At 43.6% G+C, this 25,055-nt stretch overlaps 1 protein-coding gene across 5 annotated transcripts in view; it reads right to left on the minus strand.

Moving 5' to 3' along the window:
• The window catches only part of EPB41L4A (erythrocyte membrane protein band 4.1 like 4A), a 222,784-nt gene that overhangs the window by 70,373 nt on the left and 127,356 nt on the right, over positions 1-25,055 (minus strand). For all 5 annotated transcript variants that reach the window (XM_043514706.1, XM_038402800.2, XM_038402801.2 and 2 more), the window contains 3 exons: positions 13,333-13,424; positions 10,637-10,714; positions 6,464-6,585 (listed from right to left, as the gene is read on the minus strand). In XM_043514706.1, the coding sequence (XP_043370641.1) occupies positions 6,464-6,585; positions 10,637-10,714; positions 13,333-13,424 (292 nt within the window). The remainder of the gene's footprint in view (positions 1-6,463; positions 6,586-10,636; positions 10,715-13,332; positions 13,425-25,055) is intronic.

A 25,055-nucleotide genomic window follows, 5' to 3' on the forward strand; every position in this document is an offset into this window, starting at 1 on the left:
CTGGTGCAAGTGCTAGGGGAGCCAACTAGGGGGAGCGCTTTTCTTGACCTGCTGCTCACAAACCGGGTAGAATTAGTGGGGGAAGCAAAAGTGGATGGGAATCTGGGAGGCAGTGACCATGAGTTGGTTGAGTTCAGGATCCTGACGCAGGGAAGAAAGGTAAGCAGCAGGATACGGACCCTGGACTTCAGGAAAGCAGACTTTGACTCCCTCAGGGAACAGATGGCCAGGATCCCCTGGGGGACTAACATGAAAGGGAAGGGAGTCCAGGAGAGCTGGCTGTATTTCAAGGAATCCCTGTTGAGGTTACAGGGACAAACCATCCCGATGAGTCGAAAGAATAGTAAATATGGCAGGCGACCAGCTTGGCTTAATGGTGAAATCCTAGCGGATCTTAAACATAAAAAAGAAGCTTACAAGAAGTGGAAGGTTGGACATATGACCAGGGAAGAGTATAAAAATATTGCTCGGGCATGTAGGAAAGATATCAGGAGGGCCAAATCGCACCTGGAGCTGCAGCTAGCAAGAGATGTCAAGAGTAACAAGAAGGGTTTCTTCAGGTATGTTGGCAACAAGAAGAAAGCCAAGGAAAGTGTGGGCCCCTTACTGAATGAGGGAGGCAAGCTAGTGACAGAGGATGTGGAAAAAGCTAATGTACTCAATGCTTTTTTTGCCTCTGTTTTCACTAACAAGGTCAGCTCCCAGACTGCTGTGCTGGGCATCACAAAATGGGGAAGAGATGGCCAGCCCTCTGTAGAGATAGAGGTGGTTAGGGACTATTTAGAAAAGCTGGACGTGCACAAGTCCATGGGGCCGGACGAATTGCATCCGAGAGTGCTGAGGGAATTGGCGGCTGTGATTGCAGAGCCCTTGGCCATTATCTTTGAAAACTCGTGGCGAACGGGGGAAGTCCCGGATGACTGGAAAAAGGCTAATGTAGTGCCCATCTTTAAAAAAGGGAAGAAGGAGGATCCTGGGAACTACAGGCCGGTCAGCCTCACCTCAGTCCCTGGAAAAATCATGGAGCAGGTCCTCAAAGAATCAATCCTGAAGCACTTAGAGGAGAGGAAAGTGATCAGGAACAGTCAGCATGGATTCACCAAGGGAAGGTCATGCCTGACTAATCTAATCGCCTTTTATGATGAGATTACTGGTTCTGTGGATGAAGGGAAAGCAGTGGATGTATTGTTTCTTGACTTTAGCAAAGCTTTTGACACGGTCTCCCACAGCATTCTTGTCAGCAAGTTAAGGAAGTATGGGCTGGATGAATGCACTATAAGGTGGGTAGAAAGCTGGCTAGATTGTCGGGCTCAACGGGTAGTGATCAATGGCTCCATGTCTAGTTGGCAGCCGGTGTCAAGTGGAGTGCCCCAGGGGTCGGTCCTGGGGCCCGTTTTGTTCAATATCTTCATAAATGATCTGGAGGATGGTGTGGATTGCACTCTCAGCAAATTTGCGGATGATACTAAACTGGGAGGAGTGGTAGATACGCTGGAGGGGAGGGATAGGATACAGAAGGACCTAGACAAATTGGAGGATTGGGCCAAAAGAAATCTAATGAGGTTCAATAAGGATAAATGCAGGGTCCTGCACTTAGGATGGAAGAATCCAATGCACCGCTACAGACTAGGGACCGAATGGCTCGGCAGCAGTTCTGCGGAAAAGGACCTAGGGGTGACAGTGGACGAGAAGCTGGATATGAGTCAGCAGTGTGCCCTTGTTGCCAAGAAGGCCAATGGCATTTTGGGATGTATAAGTAGGGGCATAGCGAGCAGATCGAGGGACGTGATCGTTCCCCTCTATTCGACACTGGTGAGGCCTCATCTGGAGTACTGTGTCCAGTTTTGGGCCCCACACTACAGGAAGGATGTGGATAAATTGGAAAGAGTACAGCGAAGGGCAACAAAAATGATTAGGGGTCTAGAGCACATGACTTATGAGGAGAGGCTGAGGGAGCTGGGATTGTTTAGTCTGCAGAAGAGAAGAATGAGGGGGGATTTGATAGCTGCTTTCAACTACCTGAAAGGGGGTTTCAAAGAGGATGGCTCTAGACTGTTCTCAATGGTAGCAGATGACAGAACGAGGAGTAATGGTCTCAAGTTGCAATGGGGGAGGTTTAGATTGGATATTAGGAAAAACTTTTTCACTAAGAGGGTGGTGAAACACTGGAATGCGTTACCTAGGGAGGTGGTAGAATCTCCTTCCTTAGAGGTTTTTAAGGTCAGGCTTGACAAAGCCCTGGCTGGGATGATTTAACTGGGACTTGGTCCTGCTTTGAGCAGGGGGTTGGACTAGATGACCTTCTGGGGTCCCTTCCAACCCTGATATTCTATGATTCTATGATTCTAATTCTAACTATCCTAAAAAATTGTATTTATTTTAATAAGCTATGTCATATTATTCTCCCAGATACTTTCAGCATGGAAAGCTTTAAATAATTCATAACACTACTTCGTCCTACCAAGCTCATCTCCTAAATCAGAATTATTCTGTAGGATTTAAAGTCTGCTATTCGCTCATATTTTTATCAAATGATGCATAATATGAATCAAGTGAGGCAGAATTGATTTACTGGGTTAATTGGTCTCAACACGATTACATTCAAGAAAGAGTCTATGTGAAAAGTATAGGTTTTAGACCAATGAGATGAAGCAGAGCCTGTCACATGAGGTATCCAATTATACTCCAGCATGGAGAGAGAAACATTAACCCACCCTCAACCTCTGAAAGTCTTTCTAAACAGAGAAAGCGGGCTAACCTTGTTTATCAATGTACATGCCCATATGCAAAATGAAAAATGAGGTTTCAAACAGATGCTCATTTATATGCAAGGATGTTACAAGTGTCAGGACAGCCTGTCAGAGAAACATGCACGTCTTTCTTTTATAATGCTTCTTGCTCTCCATGGAGAACGTTCTGGCTCTCTCCCCTTTCCCAAGAGGTTAAGTGACATATGCAACACGTATTCATTTTCGTGGATAGTCATTTAGAAGTAAGGCACACCCACCAACAGAAAGTGGCTGTACTTCTGGAACTCATTTGGTAATAAATGGTTTACTGAGTACACAAGTTAAATTAAAAATAAAATAATCTACACATCGGTGCATGTGAAAGAGGCTATAGACATATGCATATATAAGTGGACATGGGGAAAAAGGATTTTTTTATTTAAATTTGTGAGCTACAAAATTTTGTAAGTCAACAAAACAACACAGATATGCACTGCTTGTGGTATTTTGCACATCACTACAGGCAACAAACAAATATATAGAATAGGTCTCAGTTTTCTCACAACCATAGAAAAATGACAGCAACTATCAATGAGCACAGAACATCTGCCACTGAAACAATAAAGAGTAGTAAAGAATACAAGACACTCAAGTGCCCATACTGAACAGATACTGGAGATTTATGTTACAGCTGACAGGATCACTCACTGAGTAGCCATGCACTTTTCTGCAAAATTAGAGGAGAGAGATGAGGCAGGAAATGAGATCCATTTCGAACTATCAACAGACATACTGAATAGTGCAGATGAATGAATGTCTGTGCCAGATATTGTATGCAGTGTTATGTAGCCATGTTGGTCCCAGAATATTAGAGAGACAAGATGGGTGAGGTAATACATTTTATTGGACAAGGTGGGTGAGGTAATATTTTTTATTGGTCCACCTTGTTTTTCAAAATCCATCAGAGTCCTACTGTTGTTTTCAAAAAGCAAAAATCCGGCTATGTCTATACCATGAGCTAGCGATACAACTGTCCTGCTTACGTACACATACTCACGCTAACTCTCATCAAGCTAGCATGAGTATAAATAGCCTTGTACCCAGGGTAGCACTCATAGCAGCAGCAGAGACACGTCTGAGCCGTGCCAAGTACATACCCACTGGTTTGCGGCGGGTTTGTACTTGGCACATGTCTCTGCTGCCACAACCAGTGCTACCATGGCTACACTGCTATTTACAGTCCTGCTAGCTTGATGAGAGCTAGTGCAAATACATGTGTGAGCTGGGGAGCCACATCCCTAGCTCACAGTGTAGGCATTGCCTTAGTTTCAAGAGGAAGCTCGTCTCTGACATGTTTATGCACTGACACACCTCTGCAGCATAAAGTAGCCTGTAAGCAAAGAAGTATCTCTCTTCATACACATAGCTCAGACAATCATGTATTATAAATTGTTTACATTTTCTGAGAACTGTAAAGTAGTTCCACCCCTTCCTGACGGTTGCAACTAACAGGCACAGATGGGGAAGTAATGCTACTGTTGCAAGCACTAACTTTTGCTTAAATATCAAACAGGTGAGACCTGTAACCAGCACAGAACATTCCTGGATCCAGGTAACTGCCCTCTGATTCCATTCCAGGAGGCTGTAAGCTCCTTCGTTAGAAGGAAATGATATTGAGAAAAGCCAATGAAGAAAATCTTTCAGGGTTTCCAGTGCAGTTTTCCCTCTAACTCGTGTTTAATACAGATGGGGAACATCTGCCCCATGATATGAATAGCTATATAAACAGATTAGGAAATAAATACACAATAATAATGATTATCATTTATATGGTGCTATACTGGTAGGATTTTCAAAAGCTTTCCATGTTGGCCTGACTCTGCTCCCAAATCTACCACAGACTTCAATGTGAGCAAAGTAAAACCAATGCTGAGTGCTTTTAAAAATCCCACTCTATATATTTTAAGCATTTAGACACTAACTAATTAATACTCACAACCCCCCCATTCAAGGCAGGTATAATAGTAACCATTACTACCTTAATTTTGACAGTTGGGGCACTTGAGGCAGAGAGATTGATTGATTTGTCCAAGACCACAGAACCTGGTGGCAGACCTAGGACTAGACTCCAATTTCCTAGCTCCCAGCCACTAGATAACTATTTAGGTAATTAGTAAGATGGAATAGATGATTTATAGAATGGTAATGTTTTATGAGGATACTGTTTTATCCAAACGATACAGGAATAAATTAAGATAATGACTCACTGGCATTTATTTCACGGTCAAGCAGTTGGATTTCCAGGTTGTTGGGACACTGGTTGTTTTGGAGTTTGGGTTTTTTGTTTTGTTTTTTGTTTCTTATTTTAGTGTTTCCTATTTAGTCTATAAAAATCTTGTCAAATGTGATGCATAAATATCAGAAAATGTAAAGGAGAAAAGATGAAAATATTAAACACAACATTAAGATTAAAAAGTAAAAAATCTAAAATTTCACATTAGTATCAGTATAGGCTTGGTTTAAAAAACTGGGGCTCTTGAATGCCTCTAATATTTCAATTAACTTGTGATAAGAAGAAAACTTGGCTAAATTTTCAAGTATTATGGACTAAATCCTCAATCCTGCAAACACTTGTGCACATGTTTAATTTTGTGCACATGGGTAATCCTATTGAAGTCAATGAAACTATTCATGCATGGAAAGTTAAGTACATGCATAAGTACTCGTCTGGATAGAGGCCTAAAATCGTAAAACCTATTGTTTCTATTACTAAAATTCAGGAACTATTTATTATGTTGGGACCAATTCCTGCAGTCACCACTTAGTCCTAAATATCCCCACCTAGCTGCCAGATCTTCCAGCTTCCCCCTGACATTTTGACAATGCAGTTATGAGTTTTCAACCCACATATCTAAAGCACACTGAAAATCCAAAGGAGGGTGGCAACTTAAATTCAATCTAACATCAAAATAAACATCACAAGTTACGTGAGACTGGTTGGACTGTACTGGAGAGAAACAGTGAGGGGAAGAATCCTTGGGTGAAGCAGTGATGCATAATTCTGGGATGCCAGAGGAATTATGTAGGTCTAATATTCTGCTTAGGAGACAAGACCTTGTTCACAGAGTGTCTCAGCTTGTGTAGATGGCCCCACATTTTGTACTACAGGGATATGAACTGTAGCATACACTAGCATGCTGCACTGTAACTCCCTCATGTGGACACTACAAGCACAAACTAAAAGTTTGGGCTAATAAAGTTCTCTTTAAACAGGACTTAAGTTAATGAGAACTAGGTGCCTTTTCATTTGCACCTGCAGCATCCACACAGGGGAGTTACAGTACAGCATGCTAGCGTGAGCTGCAATTCACACCCACATAGTCCAAACAGCAGAGTGCTATAAATATAGCAAATAAAAGAAATTCCTTTTGATTGCATGTTTTCAGACTACTCTACTGTACTATATATTTGAATCTACAAAAATGTACTTCTATCACTAATCCATACTCCTTTATCACTTTTATTCATAAAGTTGGAATTCTTAGCTCCAGCTAATGTTAGTATATTTATGTCAGTCTAAAACAAAAATAGGGTAGAAAACACATTTTAAAGAGAAACTTCAGAATAATGCAGTCATTTCAGCTTGACTTCCTGAAAACAGAGTGAATCATCTTTGGCCAAAGAAAAGGCTTCTCCTTAGACAAAATAAACAAATGTGTTCAAATAGGGCTTACCAGTCTGTTGTGTTTGTGCCATTCTTTTTGGATAAGTCTTACTACGACTTCTTTCAACATTTTGGTCAGGCCGAGGAAGCTGGACAGAAAGTTCTCTGCTCATCTGCAAAGCTGTCCTGCCACTTGAAAATGCAACAAAATCAATATGATGGACAAATGGAAAATTGCAAAGTGAACCTTAAAGAAATTTAACATTTTTAGTTAGTGCAATTATGCTGGTTGGGAGAGCAAAGAATTAGTCATCAACCTTTTACCATGGAACCTTGAGTCAAGTTCTAATATTCCTGCTCACACAGCAGGTTGTTTGGTATTAACTACAATGCTATTCATTGTGATTTTGTTTCAAATCATACCTTAGCACAACTGCAAACAGATCATGCCAATCTCTCCTGCATCTGGTATTTTTCCAACTGAGTGTAAGGAAACAGTTCCAGAATCCACACAAAATGCTACTTTTTACACAGTTTGGCCTTTTTTTGGCCTCACGATAACCTTCAAGCATACAATTTTCTTAAGTAATTTGATTGCTGTAATTTTATTTCCTGAATTAATTTTTAGAGTCATTTGTCTTACTAAAATATACCTTTAACATTGCTTTGTTTGAGGCAACACATGGCTGCCTTAATATTTCACAGCATCAAAATGGGAATGATAAAGTGACACCAAACTCAGTGCAGTGCCAGACTGCAACAAGCTGTTAACACCAAAAAATTATAGGACCTAATTTTCATTTATGCTAGGCCTCTTTTCATTGCAAAAGCAATGTAAAAGGGACTTACCAGTGTGAAAAATTATATTTACACTCATTTTAAAGCTCTGTCACACATGACTACACAGTGTAAAAAGTTGCCTTAGTATAAATGTGAATTAGGCCATAGGTTGTAAATATATGCACTTGTTCCTAAAAAACATATTGTGTTGCGCACCCACTGCAGCTCTCAAATTTTTCTTTCTTTTAGACATTAGGAAAAAAACAAAACTAACTAATTAAAACCTAATTAATTAATTAAAACCTAAGCGTTTCTGTGTTTACAATAATTGGGAATGATATTAAACAAACAAAAAAATTAAATGTATAGTAGAGACAAGCTTCATAACACACAATGAACAAATAAGGTAAATCTCTGTATCACAAAAAACTGTGACTCCAGTTTGGACCTATGTTACTGAACGGTTTTCAATAAAATTAAGTTACACTTCCCTTCTCCCTGTAAAAAACAAAACAAAACAAAACAAAACCAGATAAGACTAAAAATTTGTTCTATAATTTCTGGATTTAACCTTAAAGTGATATGAACCATAAATGACAAATGCAGATTTATACAAAACTTCTGTGAATGAACAAATAAGATGTATTAACCAGATAGCACTATGAATTTTATTTATTTTCTGTTGTCACACAATAAGATCAATTAAACACTAACATTATTTTACTAATAACACTAATACTATCTAACACTATTTCAGTTTCAACAAAAATAAAATGCAGAGACTTAAGTTTTTTTTATAGATCGCTCTTATATTTATTTTAAATTAAAATTTTTGGAAAGATCTAGCAGTAATTCCCAGTTGCCACATCTGCAGTGCAATGATTTAAAAACATTCAGGGGCATTTCTAATGAGTGAAGAGCAATGATGTGTGTTAAGCATTGTAATCAGTATTTGAGTTATGTGAACATCCATTTGGATGAACCCTTTTTTTTTTTTTAATTTCTTTAAACATCAGAAAATATATTTAAGGAGGAAAAAACCATCAGACTGGATCAAAGTATTACTGGTTTTTAGTTTCAAATTATTTTATTCTGCAGGCTAGGCAGAAAATATTAACAAATGTTATAGCTCTGCAACCATGTTAAACCTTTGTAAACCACCAACAGCAGCCTTCATTAATCCCCTTTGGGCAGCACCAATTCTAAACAACTAATCTGATAATGGGGAGTTCAGCTTGCTTACAAACTATCAGACTCCAAACAAACAAATAACCCAGAGGCTAACAAGAAAAGGTTATGACCCCCTCTCCTCAGGCATGGAATTATAGCTTCTGTCTTGAGTTTACACTACATATGCAGAAGTGCAGCTTTATTGTTGCCCCTCAATGATACAACCCACCCCCAAAAAATAATCAAATAAAAAACAGGTGGGGTAGTGGGAATCAGATCTACAGTGCAAGCAAATAGCTGATACTTTAAGCACATGAAGATGCTATTAATTACAGTTGCCAATATGCATTTAATGAAGCAACAGTTACTGAATCTCAAATACCAACCAATTAAATAATGTCCACTATCATATTGGTAATCAATATGCTTCAAATGCCCAGTAGCTGAATTTTAATAGGATAGTCCCAAACTTTTTTAAAATTCCAAGTTATTAAAACACTAACCCAGGTCTGGGGAAAACCCTTGCAGATCAACACAGCACAAGTAAGGATTCCTTTTTCCCTTCTGGTGATAAGAGAAGATTTTATCTGGAATGTTTAAAAAACATTTTTGCAGTTGACAATGACCCATCCCAAGAGGTGAATTCATTATCATCACCAGCCACCTTGATGCTGTATACAGACAGCCTGTGACAAATGAAGAGGGAAGGTAGGAAACTAGAGCACCAGGGGCAGAAATACTTAAGTGTGGCCAACTGCAACAAAAAAATGTTAAATCTCATGCCATGGGTGCAATGGAGACAAAATTTCTTCTCCTACAGCAAAGCGTCTGCCACATCCCAATCAGCAGAACTGTTCCAGGCGGTGGACAGCCTGGGTCCTCTCTACTCTGGCACAGAATCAAGTATTTCTCATTGTAAGGAGCTTTCACTCCAAATTCATATATAAGGTCACTCCAATAAAGAGTAGATGGAAGCCCCTGTGGAGCCAGATCCTTCTCTACTAAGATTTTGGCCCTCTTTTGTTAACTAAGGTTCCGGAGGTGCTTAAGATGTTGAGGGTTATATGACTTATAATTTTAGGTTTGTATTCCTGGGAGGCAATGATAAGGAGACTGTACTCCATATTGTGACATTCAAACTTGGCCATGGTGTTCCGTGAGTATTGTATAGTATAGTACTTAAGACTTGTATTGCACTTTCTGTTGAAAGGTCTCTAAGCACCTTACAAAGATGAAAAAGTGTTTTTATCTCCCTTTGACAATGGGGAAACTGAGACTGAGGGTATAGCTACACTATAGGGATTACACTGGCATAGCTCCTTCGCCATAGCTATGCTGGCAAAACCCCACACAGCATAGGCACAATCTACATAGACAGAAGGGGTTTTTACGCCAATGTAGGAATACTACTTCCCCCAAACAATGGTAACTAGACTGACGGAAGCATTCTTCCATTGACCTTGTTGCATCTACACCGGGGGTTTGGTCAGCATAGCTACTTTGGTCAGTGGTGTGGATTTTTCACACTCCTGACTGATGTCACCGGCCTGAGAAAAGTCAGTGGCCTGATTTCCAGAGATGGTGAATACCTGCAGCTCACAAGGAAGTTAATTGGAGCTGCAAGTGTTCAGCACTTCTGTAAATCACACCATAGCTGACTTACTGAAGGTCACACAGCATATATGTGGCAAAGCTGGGTCTAAATCACAGGTCTTCTGGCTCCAAATCTTGTGCCCCAATCATTAGACAAGGAAACCTTAAATTCACCAGATTGGTTTGAGCTATCCCTAGCTTAGCCAAAAAGCACCAGATCCTTAGCCCCACTATGGCTCATTTGTACTGCTTTAGCACCACTCAGGGCTGTAAAGCTAGTTTAACTGGCCTCTTGAGGAATGCCCATAGTTGGTGGATTTCCCTACGGCTCTGTGCCATCCCTAGTGCTAGATCTCTGCATAAGAATCCTGGCCAGGATTTTTCCATGCTCTGGTGATCCACACTTGTTGGAACAGCCCCTTCAGGCTACGGGCTAGATGTAATTTAGAACATCCCTGAGGCTTCTCTATGCTGTGCTATGGGCTGAACTGGCCCCCAGGGATCAGGGAGTCACAAAGCAACCTTGGTCCCTGCCTCATTGCCTTCCTCCCAGTTCCTGCTTTGAGCACAGCTAAATCAGACCAGAAAATCTGGCTCTGCATCTCACACTGTTTAATCTGTGAACTAGAATGATATGATTAACAGTTTTGCTGAGGGAAAATGATATGAATGTAAAGATTTTAAGGTGAAATAGATTTACCTGTACCGATGTTTATAGCCTACGGATCCAAACTTGCTGAATTTTCTTGACAGAGAGCTTGACTCATTTTCTGGCATTCTACATTATTTGAAGAATAACACGACACAGTAAAATTACATACACTCAAATATATAGTAAATAAACTACTTAATGTACATGTAAAATGGTTTTAATGATGCAATGCTATTATAAGACAAAGTAATCTCCTCCACTTGTAACAGAGGTTATAGGCACAAATTTGCAGGTCCACAAAGGGGAAGCATGGCTGCTCTGTAAACTCCTCCTCATCCCCATGTCATGGCAGGCTCTCCATGGGGCTCAGAGTTCCATGAATCCATGCAGGTGAGGCTAGATGGATGGCTTCTTTCTGTGCCATCACCCTTACCCAAACCCCACAGAACATTCCTGTGCAGAGTCCTGGGAACCAACAGCTAAGCCAGCACTCTGGTAATTTAAATACCAACTAATAATTCCCACCACGGTGACCCTGATGGGGCCTAATTAATGGATTTGAATGGGCTGGGGGAGGACTAACAAGCAAATTGGTCCATTAACACAGAATGTATAAAGCAACACAGGAGAGGGAGGCAGGCTAGCAGAGCCAAAACCAGGAAAGGTCTCTGGGTAGCGAGATCTCTTCCCTCTCCACAGAAAAGAACTGAGGAGAAACTGACACTATAAATAATTATTGTGTATGGATCAATAAGGTTGTGGGAAGAGCTAATGTAACTAAACTGCGCTTGAGTGTTTAACAACTGAAAGTCTTAGAGTCGGTGTAGACAGAACAGAAGACAGGAACAGGATGTCGCCCTGTCACAATTCCCATGAAAGTTAATGCTGAGTGAGGGCATGTCTATACTACACCAATTGGGAGCAGGGAGCCAAGAGGGTGCAGCCGGGCTCCCACCAGGGAGATCTGTGCCCGGAGACCAGTTGACTGCTGTGCTCCTGGCAGGGAACAGGGAGCCAAGAGCCTGAGGGGGGGGCAGCTGGGCTCCCAACGGGGAGATCCGCACACAGAGTCCAGTTGGCTACCATGCTCCCGGTGGGGAGCCAAGAGCCTGGGGGAAGCCAGGCTCCCAGCAAGGAGATCTACATCCAGTGTCCAGTCAGCTGTCCTGTTCACAGAGGGGATTGGGGAGCCAAGAAGCCCAGATCAGAGCTGGGAGCCTGGGCAGCAGCTTGGCTGGGAGCAGGGAGCTGGAATTGTAGGGGGCAGCAGGGCTCCCTGTAGGGAGTGGGGAGCCCGGGCAGCAGCCTGACGCAGGAGCCTGGGTGGCAGCCTGGCTTATAGCAGAGACCAGGTAGCAGCCTGGCAGGGGAGCTGGCTTTCTTATCCATTTCATGGCTCCAGCAGAGCCTTTGAACATTCCTCCACACCACCTTAGGAGTCGCACCCCACAGTTTGGGGAACACTGGTCTACGGACAGGAATACTGTGTCGTCCTAACTACACTGACATAAGCCCTACACCTCGTGGAGTTATTATGTCGGTGTAGCATGGCACTTATACTGGCGGGAGCAAGGCTGTAGGGTATACACTGACATAGCTTACGTGAGCTGCCTTATGTCAATCTAATGTTGCAGTGTAGACCAGGCCTGAGTCACTGTTAAATTGTGCAAGTTCCTCTTTCGTAATGTGGATTACCCTTGAGTGACACACTGGGATCAGCAGCTGATGGGGGAAGAGGGCTGGCAGCACAGCTCCCGTATTAGCTGTGCTGCATGCATCCTGGGGGAGCTGAGGAACAGGAGGCAGTGCAAAGCTACAGGGTCTTGAATGGCCCTTGCCTCCTGTTACTCCCCCAAGTGCCACAGTTTTGGAGGTCCAAAGACCTTTCCACTTCTTTGGTGGTGAGACAAACCCTGCGAACTTCTATCCCACAAAAGATTGGTGAATAAATTCTGAGTGTGAAGTCATGGAGTTTCCTCATCTTTACATTCTGAGAACGCATCTAAGGGAGCATTGTGCCCATTGTTGAGGGCATGTCAGTGTTGCAATATTATCAGGGCAGGACTTTTACAGAGGTTTGTAACACAGCTGAACAAATTTGCTTCCAGCTGAAACTTGCTTTGCACAGGGACATGCTCATATCATTTGAAGATGCATACATACATCTCAGGATTTGCTGTACGCAGTCATGCAGTGCAACAGGGTAGCTTGTCCCTTTGAGGGCCAGGACACCTGAGGCCAACCTGCTCTGTTCAATTTATCAGACCCAGATGGGGAAGGGGCCAGGGAGCAGGGGTTCAGGTGTGCCTTATAGAGGGGCTTAGAGAGCTCAGTTGAGTGGGAACTACAGGAGGGAGGTGGGCTTCTGCAATAGGCCCTGAAGCAGGGAAATTGGAAGGAAGGGTGTATCCCGTTTTCAGCACTGTGAGAGTCAAAGGGAAAAGCCTCTAGGAGCGACAGCCCAAGGTGAGAAGAGGAAATGCTTTTTGTGTTTGATGTTTTTGCATACATTCTATAGAAGAAGAATAAAACTATGCCTGGAAAGAGACTTGGGCAGGGCATGGCTCACAGAGGAGCCCAGAATCAGGAGGGCAAGAGAGTGGCTTAAGGCCACCCTAACCCCTCGCCCCCTGTGCTGTGAGTTTGTGCTATCCTTCTGAGAGGTGCAGCAAGAATGTCAGCCAGCACATTTATCTTCTGTTTTCATAACATAGTAAAATCTTAATAACTTTACCTCCACTCACCTGAAGAACGTATGGTGCTCTACACAGCATTTCCAAAGATGTTTGCATGTAGTTTTATTACGTGCTTCAAAAAAGAAGGATGTTTCATTGCACTGAAATAAAAAGAGACAACATTACTATGAAAGATTCTTCCTATGGAAAAAGAAAAAGAAAAGGAGTACTTGTGGCACCTTAGAGACCAACAAAATTTATTTATTCCTATGGAGTGGATTTTTACTTGCCAAACTACATATGTGGGGCCTGGTTCTCCTCTCCCTTGTGCCAGTGTAAATCAACAGAAACTTCACTGAAGTCAACAACGACATACTGGTGTATGTGAGAGGCGAAGCAGGCCCTTAAAATAGAATCACAGAAAGTGAAGGAAGAAAAGAATGGTAGGTCCTTAAAATACTTTGTCACTTCTGGTTTTATGTATTATATTACTGACAAGTATTTTACTAGCAAAATCCCATATTTTTTCATATATTTCATTAGTGATGTTTTCTTAAACCACATCTTAAAAGGCCAATCAAAAGCACACATTTCCCCCCAAAATAATTTTTCATTTTATTACATTAAAATTTGTATGAGATTACAAAACTCAATTTATCTGAAACTTCAGATAGTACAAATAAGTAACATTTATAACTTAATACTTATAAACAACCAGGTCCTGGGCAAATGACATTAGTAAAACTATGTGCAAGTCTGTGACTAGGATCTTGTAAAGGCTTTATTTACTAATGCACAGAGGAAAGAACAACAGGGAGCAGAGAAAAAACAAAGGAAGGTAAGAATAAGGTAGGTGGGGTGGACTAAAGCAAAGCAAAAGGACACAAAAAGGGGGGGGGTAGTAAAACTGGAAATCAAGAAGACAACTGGAAGAAGTGACACAAAGAAAGAGAGACTAGGAAGAAAATTAACTAACTATAGAATGCAATGATTTGAAATATGTGAGAAAGGGAGCAGGAGACAGAAAATCTTGGAAGATAGCAACTTTGGGAAGGCTTCTACAGGCAGAAAGATGAAAAATGAATGCTCAAAACTTAAAAACTAGCTTGGAACAGATGGAAATCAGTCAGATGGGAGATTGCTATCAGCTTCTACCATCACTGCCATACATGGTATAAAGAAGACATATGATGATGATGGAGGAGGAGTAGAGAAAAGAAATTTACAAATCATAATACACCTCAAATGAAGTGGTGTCAACAAAGGATTGAAATGATGATCAGGTCTCCATTTTTATTTTCTTTGCTTACTGAAACATCGTTCCTGGGATACATGTTACAAGAGGTGACCATGCACCTAGTGTATATTTTTTGATATTTTGTTTTGCAGGAAATCACAAATCTGTGCAGTCTGTGCAGACCATGGCTTGTGTGTGTTACCGCTAATACCAACCTTCACTACGCATACAATGGGAACTCCATTGTCTAATAAAGTGATTCTAAACTGAGCTATAAATTTCCTTTCTGATAGACTGCATTCAAAACCCAGCCTATGAAATAAATTGGTATGTACAGTAGCATGTTCAGAAAATGAATCAACTGTGCATATCTGGCACAAAAGGAATTTCAACATTAAGTGGCTAGCTAGCTAGAAGATAGCATTGGGAGGAAAGAATTCCCCCTTTTTGTAATGCTGTCTGCCTAGGCCAAGATTTTCAAAATATGCACACCTAAAGCCAAGATCCTAAGCAGCACTCTATTTGTGCCAGGGCTTGCACCACTATGTGTGGCAGTTCATCACCCTGGAATCTCTGTGCTTGCTGCCTGAGTTATGAAAGTAAGAAAATTGCTTGAGCCCCAGAACCTAATTGCTTGAGCCCCGGCACCTCTTTCATTACAAATTAAGCACTGAGCCTAAGAATTAAATCCATATTTAGGCATCTTTGCAAATCAGGCCAAAGTGCCTAAACTCAATTGTTGTATGCAGTGTTGTTACAGCTGTGTTGGTCCCAGGATATTAGAGATACAAGGCGGGTGAGGTAATTTTATTTGGACCAACTTCTGTTGGTGAGAAAGACAAATTTTCGAGCTTACACAGAGCTCTTCTTCAGGTCCTGAAGATCCTTAAGACAGGGGCGGCAGGTTTGTATAATTTTTGGTGGTGCCCAGAACCTGCCCCGCCAAACTCCCTCCCCCACCTGCCCAAGCCTCTGGGAGGGAGTTTGGGTGGGGGAGGAGGTCTGGGGTGCAGGCCCTAGGCTGGGGCAGGGGATTGGGGTGCAGGTTCTGGGAGGGAGTTTGGGTATGTGAGGGGGTGCAGAGGGAGGGAGTGCAGGGGTGAGAGTTGTGGGGTATGGCTGCAGATAAGGGGTTTGGGGTGTGGAAGGGGCTCAGGGTGAAAATAGGAGTATGGAGGGTGAGGGCTCTGTCTGGGGCGGGGGGGTTTGGGGTGTTAGAGAGGCTCAGGGCTGGGGCAGAGGGTTGGAGTGCAGGGAGATGAGGGCTCGGATTGGGACTGGGGATAAGGTGTTTGGAGTGTTGGAGAGGCTCAGGACTAGGGTAGAGGGTGTGGGGGGGGCAGGGCTGGGGATGAGTTTGCGATGCAGGCAAGCTGCTCCGGGACAGGGGCCAGAGGGGAGGACTCCCCACAGCCCTTTCCCTGCTGGCAGCAGCGAGCTCTGGGGGAGGAGCCCCCCTTTCCAGCCCCCCCCCAGCAGCACACTCACCCCCACCACTGTCACTGCATGTGCTCCTAGGGCCTCTCTCAGGTCCAGGAATCTCCCTCGCCTACCCCATGGTGGGTGCCGGGGGCTTGCTGCGTGCGCCTCCTCCCCTGCTGTTGCCCCTGACTGTAGCCTCACTGGGGGTGAGGGATGGGGCTGCCTCCTTGCCCAGCATGGGGCAGGAGTGGTGACTGCAGGTGGGGGGGGCCCCCTGTGCTGGTGGAGGGTCCCGCTGGAAAAGGGAAGGTTCTGAGAGGGAAGGGCAGGCTCAGAGTCAGTCTGCCCTGGCAGTTTAGATTGGGGAGGGCACTAGGTCTCTGAGGCAGAAGTTGCTGCAGGGAGGCAGCATAGAGCTGCACAGCAGAGGCAGGGACCCTCTGCTCTCGTGCATGGGGGCAGCAAGGGGAGGCCGGGGGACACTCGGAGGCGCGGGGTGGCGGCAGGTGGGCTGGTGGGGGATACCCAGCCCCAAATATTGGTGGAGCTGGGCCCCTGGGCTCTGAATACTGCTGGTGCCAAGGTGCCAAGGCACCACGGCCCATATAACTCGCCGCCTACGCCTTAAGAAGAGCTCTATGTAAGCTCAAAAGCTTGTCTCACCAACACAAGTTGGTCCAATAAAAGATATTACCTCATCCGCCTTGTCTCTCTAAACTCAGAATAAGAAACCTACCTTTAGATACTCATGTTTGAAGATCTTGTCTACTAACATTAAAATAAGCCTTCCAGGATTATACTAATCTTTTCAACAAATTATAAAATTCAAGACTCAACATGAATAACCTTAAACTCTATCGGTCATCCAGTTAACTTATTAAGGGCCTAGTTCCGTCACTGTTACACTAAGCCCTGGTCTACAGTACGAGTTTAGGTCAAATTTAGCAGCGTTAGATCGATTTAACCCTGCACCCATCCACATGACGAAGCCATTTACTTTGACTTAAAGGGCTGTCAAAATCGATTTCTGTACTCCTCTCCCGATGAGGGGATTAGCGTTGAAATCGACCTTGCCAGGATTTGGAGTAGTGTGGTCGCAATTCGATGGTATTGGCCTCCGGGACCTATCCCAGAGTGCTCCATTGTGACTGCTCTGGACAGCACTCTCAATTCAGATGCACTGACCAGGTAGACAGGAAAAGGCCCGTGAACCTTTGAATCTCATTTCCTGTTTGGCCAGCATGGCAAGCTGCAGGTGAATGCAGATCTCACCAGCAGAGGAGACCATGATGGAGTCCCAGAATCGCATAAGAGCTCCAGCATGGACCGAACGGGAGCTACGGGATCCGATTGCTGTATGGGGAGATGAATCTGTGCTTTCAGAACTCCGTTCCAAAAGATGAAATGCCCAAACATTTGAAAAAATCTCCAAGGGCACGAAGGACAGAGGCTATAACAGAGACCCGCAGCAGTGCCGTGTGAAACTTAAGGAGCTCAGGCAAGCCTACCAAAAAACCAGAGAGGCAAATGGCCGCTCAGGGTCAGAGCCCCAGACATGCTGCTTCTATGATGAGCTGCATGCCATTCTAGGGGCTGCAGCCACCACTACGCCTCCCCTGTGCTTTGACTCTGTCAATGGATTATCATGCAACAGGGATGCACATTTTGGGGATGAGGAAGATGAGGAGGAGGAGGTTGAAGATAGCACACAGCAAGCAAGTGGAGAAACCGTTTTCCCCGAGAGCCAGGAACTGTTTCTCACACTGAACCTGGAGCCAATACCCCCCCCGAACCCACCCAAGACGGGCTCCCGAACCCGCCAGGCGCAGAAGGGACCTCTGGTGAGTGTACCTTTGTAAATATAATACATGGTTTAAAAGCAAGTGTGTGTAATGATTAATTTGCAGCCAGTAGAGCTACTGGAAAAGTCTGTTAACGTGTCTGGGGATGAAGCGGAAATCCTCCAGGGACATCTCCATAAAGCTCTTCTGGATGTGCTCCCAAAGCCTTTGCAAAAGGTTTCTGCAGAGGGCGGCCTTATTCCATCCTCCATGGTAGGACACTTTACCATGCCAGGCCAGTAGCACATAGTCTGGAGTCACTGCATAACAAACCATGGCAGCATATGGTCCCGGTGTTTGCTGGCATTCAAGCAACATCCATTCTTGATCTCTCTGTGTTATCCTCGGAGAGTGATATCATTCATGGTCACCTGGTTGAAACAGGGTAATTTTACTAAGGGGACATTCAGAGATGGCCGTTCCTGCTGGGCTGTTTGCCTGTGGCTGAACAGAAATCTTCCCTGCTGTTAGCCACGCAGTGGGGGGAGGGGTGAAGCGATCATCCCAGAGAATTGGGTGTGTGTGGGGGTGGTTAGTTGGGTTTGTGCTGCACGTTAACCCGAAAATCGCAGCCTCTCCTTTTAAATTGCCAACCCAACGGCTGTTTGGGATGGGAAATGAGGACGCTGCTGTTTGAAACCATTCCCACATGTTATGAAGGTTAAAGAAACCAAAAGACTGTGGCTTATCATGGCTGCCTGCAAGCCGAATTCTGTTGCCCGCCAGCCCTGCGTGTGTGATCTCTCACACCAAACCGGCAGACCCTCAATATAAAAGGCAATATGTGACCTTGTACCGAATGCACATGTGCTATGTAGTGTTAACAGCAAGGTTCACCCTTAAAGAGTCTACTCATTGTTCTCTAAAATGTGTCTTTTTAACTTTTACTCTCCCTATTTTTTCCTCCCGCAGATGCAAATGTTTCAACGCTCACACTATCATCTCCTTCCCAGAGGCTAGCGAAGATTAGAAGGCGAAAAAAACCACACTTGCGATTAAATGTTCTCTGAGCTCATGCAGTCCTCCCACACTGAAAGAGCTCAGCAGAATGCGTGGAGGCAGACAATGTTAGAGTCCAGGAAAGCACAATATGAATGCGAGGACAGGTGGCGGGTTGAAGATAATAAGTAATGGGTTGAAGATGGTAGGTGGCGTCAGCTTGCTGACAGAAGGCAGGAGTCAATGCTGAGGCTAGTGGAGAATCAAACTGATATGCTCCAGCGTATGACTGAGGTGCAGGAAAGGCAGCATGAGCACAGACCACCGCTACAGCCCCTGTGTAACCAACCGCCCTCCTCCCCAAGTTCCATAGCCTCCTCATCCAGACGCTCAAGAATTCAGTGGGGGGGGGCCAGTGGGCACCCAACCACGCCACCTCAGAGGACTGCCCAAGCAACAGAAAGCTAGCATTCAATAAGTTTTAAAGTGCAGTGTGGCCTTGTCCTTCGCTCCTCCCCCACCCCTCCCGGGCTACCTTGTCAGTTATCCCCCTATTTGTGTGATGAATTAATAAATAAAGACTGTATGAATTTGAAGAAACAATAACTTTATCGCCTCTGCAAGCGGTGATCGAAGGAGGGAGAGGAGAGTGGTTAGCTTGCAGGGAAGTAGAGTGCACCAAGGGGTGGGGGTTTTCATCAAAGAGAAACAAACAGAACTTTCAGACCGTAGCCTGGCCAGTCATGAAACTGGTTTTCAAAGCTTCTCTGATGCGCACTGCGCCTTCCTGTACTCTTCTAACCGCCCTGGTGTCTGGCTGCGCATAATCATTGGCCAGGCGATTTGCCTCAACCTCCCACCCCACCATAAAAGTCTCCCCCTTACTCTCACAGATATTGTGGCGCACACAGCAAGCAGTAACAACAATGGGAATATTGGTTTCGTTGAGGTCTGAGTCAGTAAACTGCGCCAGCGTGCTTTTAAACATCTAAATGCACATTCTACCACCATTCTGCACTTGCGCAGCCTACAGTTGAACAGCTCCTGACTACTGTGCAGGCTGCCTGTGTATGGCTTCATGAGCCATGGCATTAAGGGGTAGGCTGGGTCCCCAAGGATAACTATAGGCATTATAGTTATATAACTCAGACCAGAGTTCCTGAAGATGCGAGCATCATGTACTTTTCCCGGCCATCCCACGTTGATGTTGGTGAAACGTCCCTTGTGATCCACCAGTGTTCGCAGCACCATTGAAAAGTACCCCTTTTGGTTTATGTACTTGCCCGTTTGGTGCTCCAGTGCCAAGACAGGGATATGGGTTCGTTCTATCGCCCCACTACAGTTAGAGAATCCCATTGCAGCAAAGCCATCCACTATGACCTGCACATTTCCCAGAGCCACTAGCCTTGGTAGCAGCAGCTCAGTGATTGCGTTGGCTACTTGAATCACAGAAGCCCCCACAGTAGATTTGCCCACTCCAAATTGATTCCCGACTGACTGATAGCTGTCTGGTGTTGCAAGCTTCTACAGGGCTATCACCACTCACTTGTGAACTGTGAGGGCTGCTCTCATCTTGGTATTCTGGCACTTCAGGGCAGGGGAAAGCAAGTCACAGAGTTCCATGAAAGTGCCCTTACGCATGCAAAAGTTTCGCAGCCACTGGGAATCGTCCCAGGCCTGCAACACTATGCGGTCCCGCCAGTCTGTGTTTGTTTCCCGGGCCCAGAATTGGCATTCCATGACATGAACCTGCCCCATTACCACCATGATGTCCACATTGCCGGGGCCCGTACTTTGAGAGAAGTCTGTGGCAGCGGAAGCGGCGGGTGGGTGAAGATACTGACAGCAATATGGCACCCACACGGAAAAAGGCACAAAACGATTGTCGGCAGTTGCTTTCACGGAGTGAGGGGGGAACAAGGGGTAGGCTGGCAGCAGACAGTGCAGTATGACAGCTAGGAGATGATGACAGCTGAGTGCTCGCGGTGCTGCTGGCTGGGAGAGCAGCCTGAGATAGAATGGCCCTCTCAAGGATTGAACTCACAACCCTGGGTTTAGCTGGCCAATGCTCAAACCACTGAGCTATCCCTCTGCCAATATTCCAGGCAGGACTGAATCTCCATTAGACAAAACTTAAAGAAGATAATGACCTGAGTCACTCGCATTTATGTCCAGGTGCCCCTGACAGACCTCACCAAGATATGCCAAGAGCACCCATGTCTGCCCAGGCACCCCGACTGACCTCACCGAGGCCGTCCAAGAGCGCCCAGGAGACGATGAGAACAGCTACCAGTCATAATGCACCATCTACTGCCACAAGACAATGAGCTGCTGCTGTGTAGCAATGCAGTCCTGCGTCTGCCAGCACTCAGGAGACGTATGGTGATGGTGAGCTGAACGGGCTCCATGCTTGCTGTGGTATGGCGTCTGCAAGGGTAACCCAGGAAAAAAGGCGTGAAACAATTGTCTGCCGTTGCTTTCACAGAGGGAGCTGGGGGGGGGGCTGACGACATGTACCAGAACCACCCACAACAATGTTTTTTGCCCCATCAGGCATTGGGATCTCAACCCAGAATTCCAATGGGAGACTGCAGGAACTGTGGGATAGCTACCCACAGTGCAATGCTCACAAAGTCGACGCTAGCCTCAGTCCTGTGGACACACTCTGCCGACTTAATCGTCTGAAGTAGGGGGGACACACACAATCAACTGTATAAAATCGATTTCTAAAAAATTGACTTCTATAAATTCAACCTAATTTGACATAGCCTGAGTACATAGTACCTTACTACCTGAGTAGTCCCACTGATTTCTGTGGGTTTATTCATGTGGTAAATTATCGCTCAGTATAAGTGACAGACTCAGGTCCTAAAAGAGTTTCCTCAATAATCTGATAACATATACAAGTGTTTATAAATGGAATTCTACCATTTTTAGTCACTGATTTTATAAAATGGATGCCTGCACATACGGCATGATGTGTGTGCGTGCATGTAGAGGCCATTCAGGTTTCTCACATTTTTCATTTAAAACGCAGCTATGATTTGCAAACAAACCTGTAAATCATGAATTAATCTAGAGCATTCCCCAGAATCCAAAATCTCACTTCTAACAAATAAATCGATTACATCCCTTATTAAATGCTGTTGGCCAGTTCATGAAAGTTACAAATTACTTGCTTGAAAGCCTTCCTTTAAACATGAATCAAGCAATAAACAATAATAAGGGGGGGTTGCACCAATGATTGGAATAATTAACTAATGTTTCATTCTCTGACAATGACAAAAACATAAGGGATATACCTGAGCCACTTCATTCTTGTAAAGATTTTATTTATATTTTTCCACTGCAGAAGATTACACTGATGGCTGGGATATTGAGGTGAAATTACCAAAGACTGAATATGCCCCCAGATAAGCTGCAGCCTTTACCCAGAGGAACCTTTTTTCCTAAAGACATTATAGTAAAAGAGGGGCCTGCAATAGGAATCATCACCATTGCCAAGTACTGGAAACTGGGAGATGCAACTCTTTCATCTAAAGAGACTGATTTGCTGCAGAGTATAGATGATACTTATATTTGCAATAGGGTGACCAGATGTCCTGATTTTATAGGGACGATCACAATATTTGGGGCTTTTTCTTATATAGGCTCTTATTACCCCCCACTCCCATCCCGATTTTTTACACTTGCTATCTGGTCACCCTAATTTACAACAATATATTCCTGCAATTAATAAAAAACACAATCTCAGATATTGCTGGGGTCTGGGGGGTATTGAACTCCAAATCTACTGTGCTGGACATACAATAGGAGAATCACGCAATATGTGAATCTCTGGCAATCAGGAGCAATATTCCACCTACTGCAAAATGCAATTCACTCTTATTGTGTGACACAAATCTGGAGCTAGGATTTTTAATGACATTTTTAATGTCAAGGTTTTTTTTTTTTTTTTTTTTTTTTTAAGTGAAACAAGAGAAGCAGATTTTAGGATGTTATGACTGTGTCTACATTAAAATGTATAGACCAGAGTCTCAGCTGGTACAAACTGACAGACTGGTCAGACCCTATGGGACTGTGGCAGTCAACATAACATACAATTGCCCTTAGGCTACACTAATTTATGACAGGGACTATTTTGGCCCCCAGCCAGACCAGGTTAATAGAAGCAGAAAAGTGATATACAGCAACTTCTCCTTCTAGCCCACTCTTGTCAGATGAATCGAGTGTAAACTCAGTACAAGTGAAGATCTGGCCACATATACATTGCCACTCTGCTTCAGTAAGATGAACAATAGCAGAATACACATATTTGGAAGCAGTAGCTGAGAGCAAAACATTATTCTTTGCCAAGTTAGACACATATCTGGAGATTATCATTTGTTTCCTCCAACAGAAAATGTTCTTAAGGGTTTTTGGTTTTTTGTTTTTGTTTTTTTAATACATTTACCTAATGCATACCAATCCTAGCTTATGCAATCGAGACTGTATTACGGGTTACACAAGGTCACCTCACCCTCTACAGTCAAGAAGATAATTATCTTAAAGTACATCATACAATTCAAGTATCAAAATAATAATAAACTTGTGCTATTATTGCATAAGCACTTCAAGATTTTAAATACCTTAGCCTCATAAAGTAACAATACAAAAACTTTACTAAACAATAGCTAACAAAAGGCTAAAAAATAAACCTGAAAAATAAGCCACCCCTTCAGGTTTGCCAAGGAATTTTATTCCACTGCACTTTAAACAGAAGGCTGTTTAGTGATGACTCACCTATTAACCATACACAACACTTACTGCTACACGTAGCAGATAGTTGAGTGGGTAAGTGGGAGAAAAAGACAAGCACAAAACTCTGTAGTTAGTGGATCAAATTCTCTGCACTTGTTTACACTCATACCACCCCATTGGTTTCAATGAGTGTAAACTGACCCACTGTTTGTAATTCTTAAGTAACATGAACAAATTGCTCTATTTTTTTGGATGGGATTTTAAGTTAAATTTGCAGCTTGCGTGAGAAGGCCAGATCTTCTGCCCTGGTTCTGTCTCTTTTATGCCACAGATGAGGCAGAAAGGAGATGAAATTCTTCAGTCTGCTTTGGTCTTAACGATCTTTAGCAGTTTAGTATCGTCTGCAAACTTTGCCACCTCATTGTTTACCCCTTTCTCCAGATCATTTATGAATAAGTTGAATAGGACTGGTCCTAGGACTGACCCTTGGGGAACACCACTAGTTACCCCTCTCCATTCTGAAAATTTACCATTTATTCCTACCCTTTGTTCCCTGCCTTTTAACCAGTTCTCAGTCCACGAAAGGATCTTCCCTCTTATCCCATGACAACTTAATTTATGTAAGAGCCTTTGGTGAGGGACCTTATCAAAGGCTTTCTGGAAATCTAAGCACACTATGTCCACTGGATCCCCCCAGTCCCATAGGGTCTGACCCCTTCAAAGAACTCTAATAGATTACTAAGACATGATTTCCCTTTACAGAAACCATGTTGACTTTTGCCCAACAATTTATGTTCTTCTTTGTGTCTGACAATTTTACTCTTAACTATTGTTTCAACTAATTTTCCTGGTACTGACGTTAGACTTACCAGTCTGTAATTGTCGGGATCACCTCTAGGGCCCTTTTTAAATACTGGCATTACATTAGCTATCTTCCAGTCATTGGGTACAGAAGCTGATTTAAAGGACAGGTTACAAACCATAGCTATTAGTTCTGCAATTTCACATTTGAGTTCTTTCAGAACTCTTGGGTGAATGCCATCTGGTCCCAGTGACTTGTTACTGTTAAGTTAATCAATTAATTTCAAAACCTCCTCTAAAGACACTTCAATCTGTGACAATTCCTCAGATTTATCACCTAAAAAGGACAGCTCAGGTTTGGGAATCTCCCTAACATCCTCAGCCCATGAAGACTGAAGCAAATAATTCATTTAGTTTCTCTGCAATGACTTTATTGTCTGAGAGTGCTCCTTTTGTATCTCAATCATCCAGGGGCCACATTGGTTGTATAGTGGGCTTCCTGCTTCTGATGTACTTAAAAACCATTTTATTACCTTTTGAGTTGGTGGCTAGCTGTTCTTCAAACTCCTTTTTGGCTTTTCTTATTACATTTTTACACTTAATTTGACAGTGTTTATGTTCCTTTCTATTTACCTCACTAGGATTTGACTTCCACTTTTTAAAAGATGCCTTATCTCTCACTGCTTCTTTTATATAGTTGTTAAGCCACGGTGGCTCTTTTTTAGTTCTTTTAATGTGCTTTTTAAATTGGGATATACATTTAAGTTGAGCCTCTATTATGGTGTCTTTGAAAAGTGTCCATGCAGCTTGCA

The sequence above is a fragment of the Dermochelys coriacea genome, chromosome 5, assembly GCF_009764565.3.
Source record: "Dermochelys coriacea isolate rDerCor1 chromosome 5, rDerCor1.pri.v4, whole genome shotgun sequence".
NCBI lineage: Eukaryota > Metazoa > Chordata > Testudines > Dermochelyidae > Dermochelys > Dermochelys coriacea.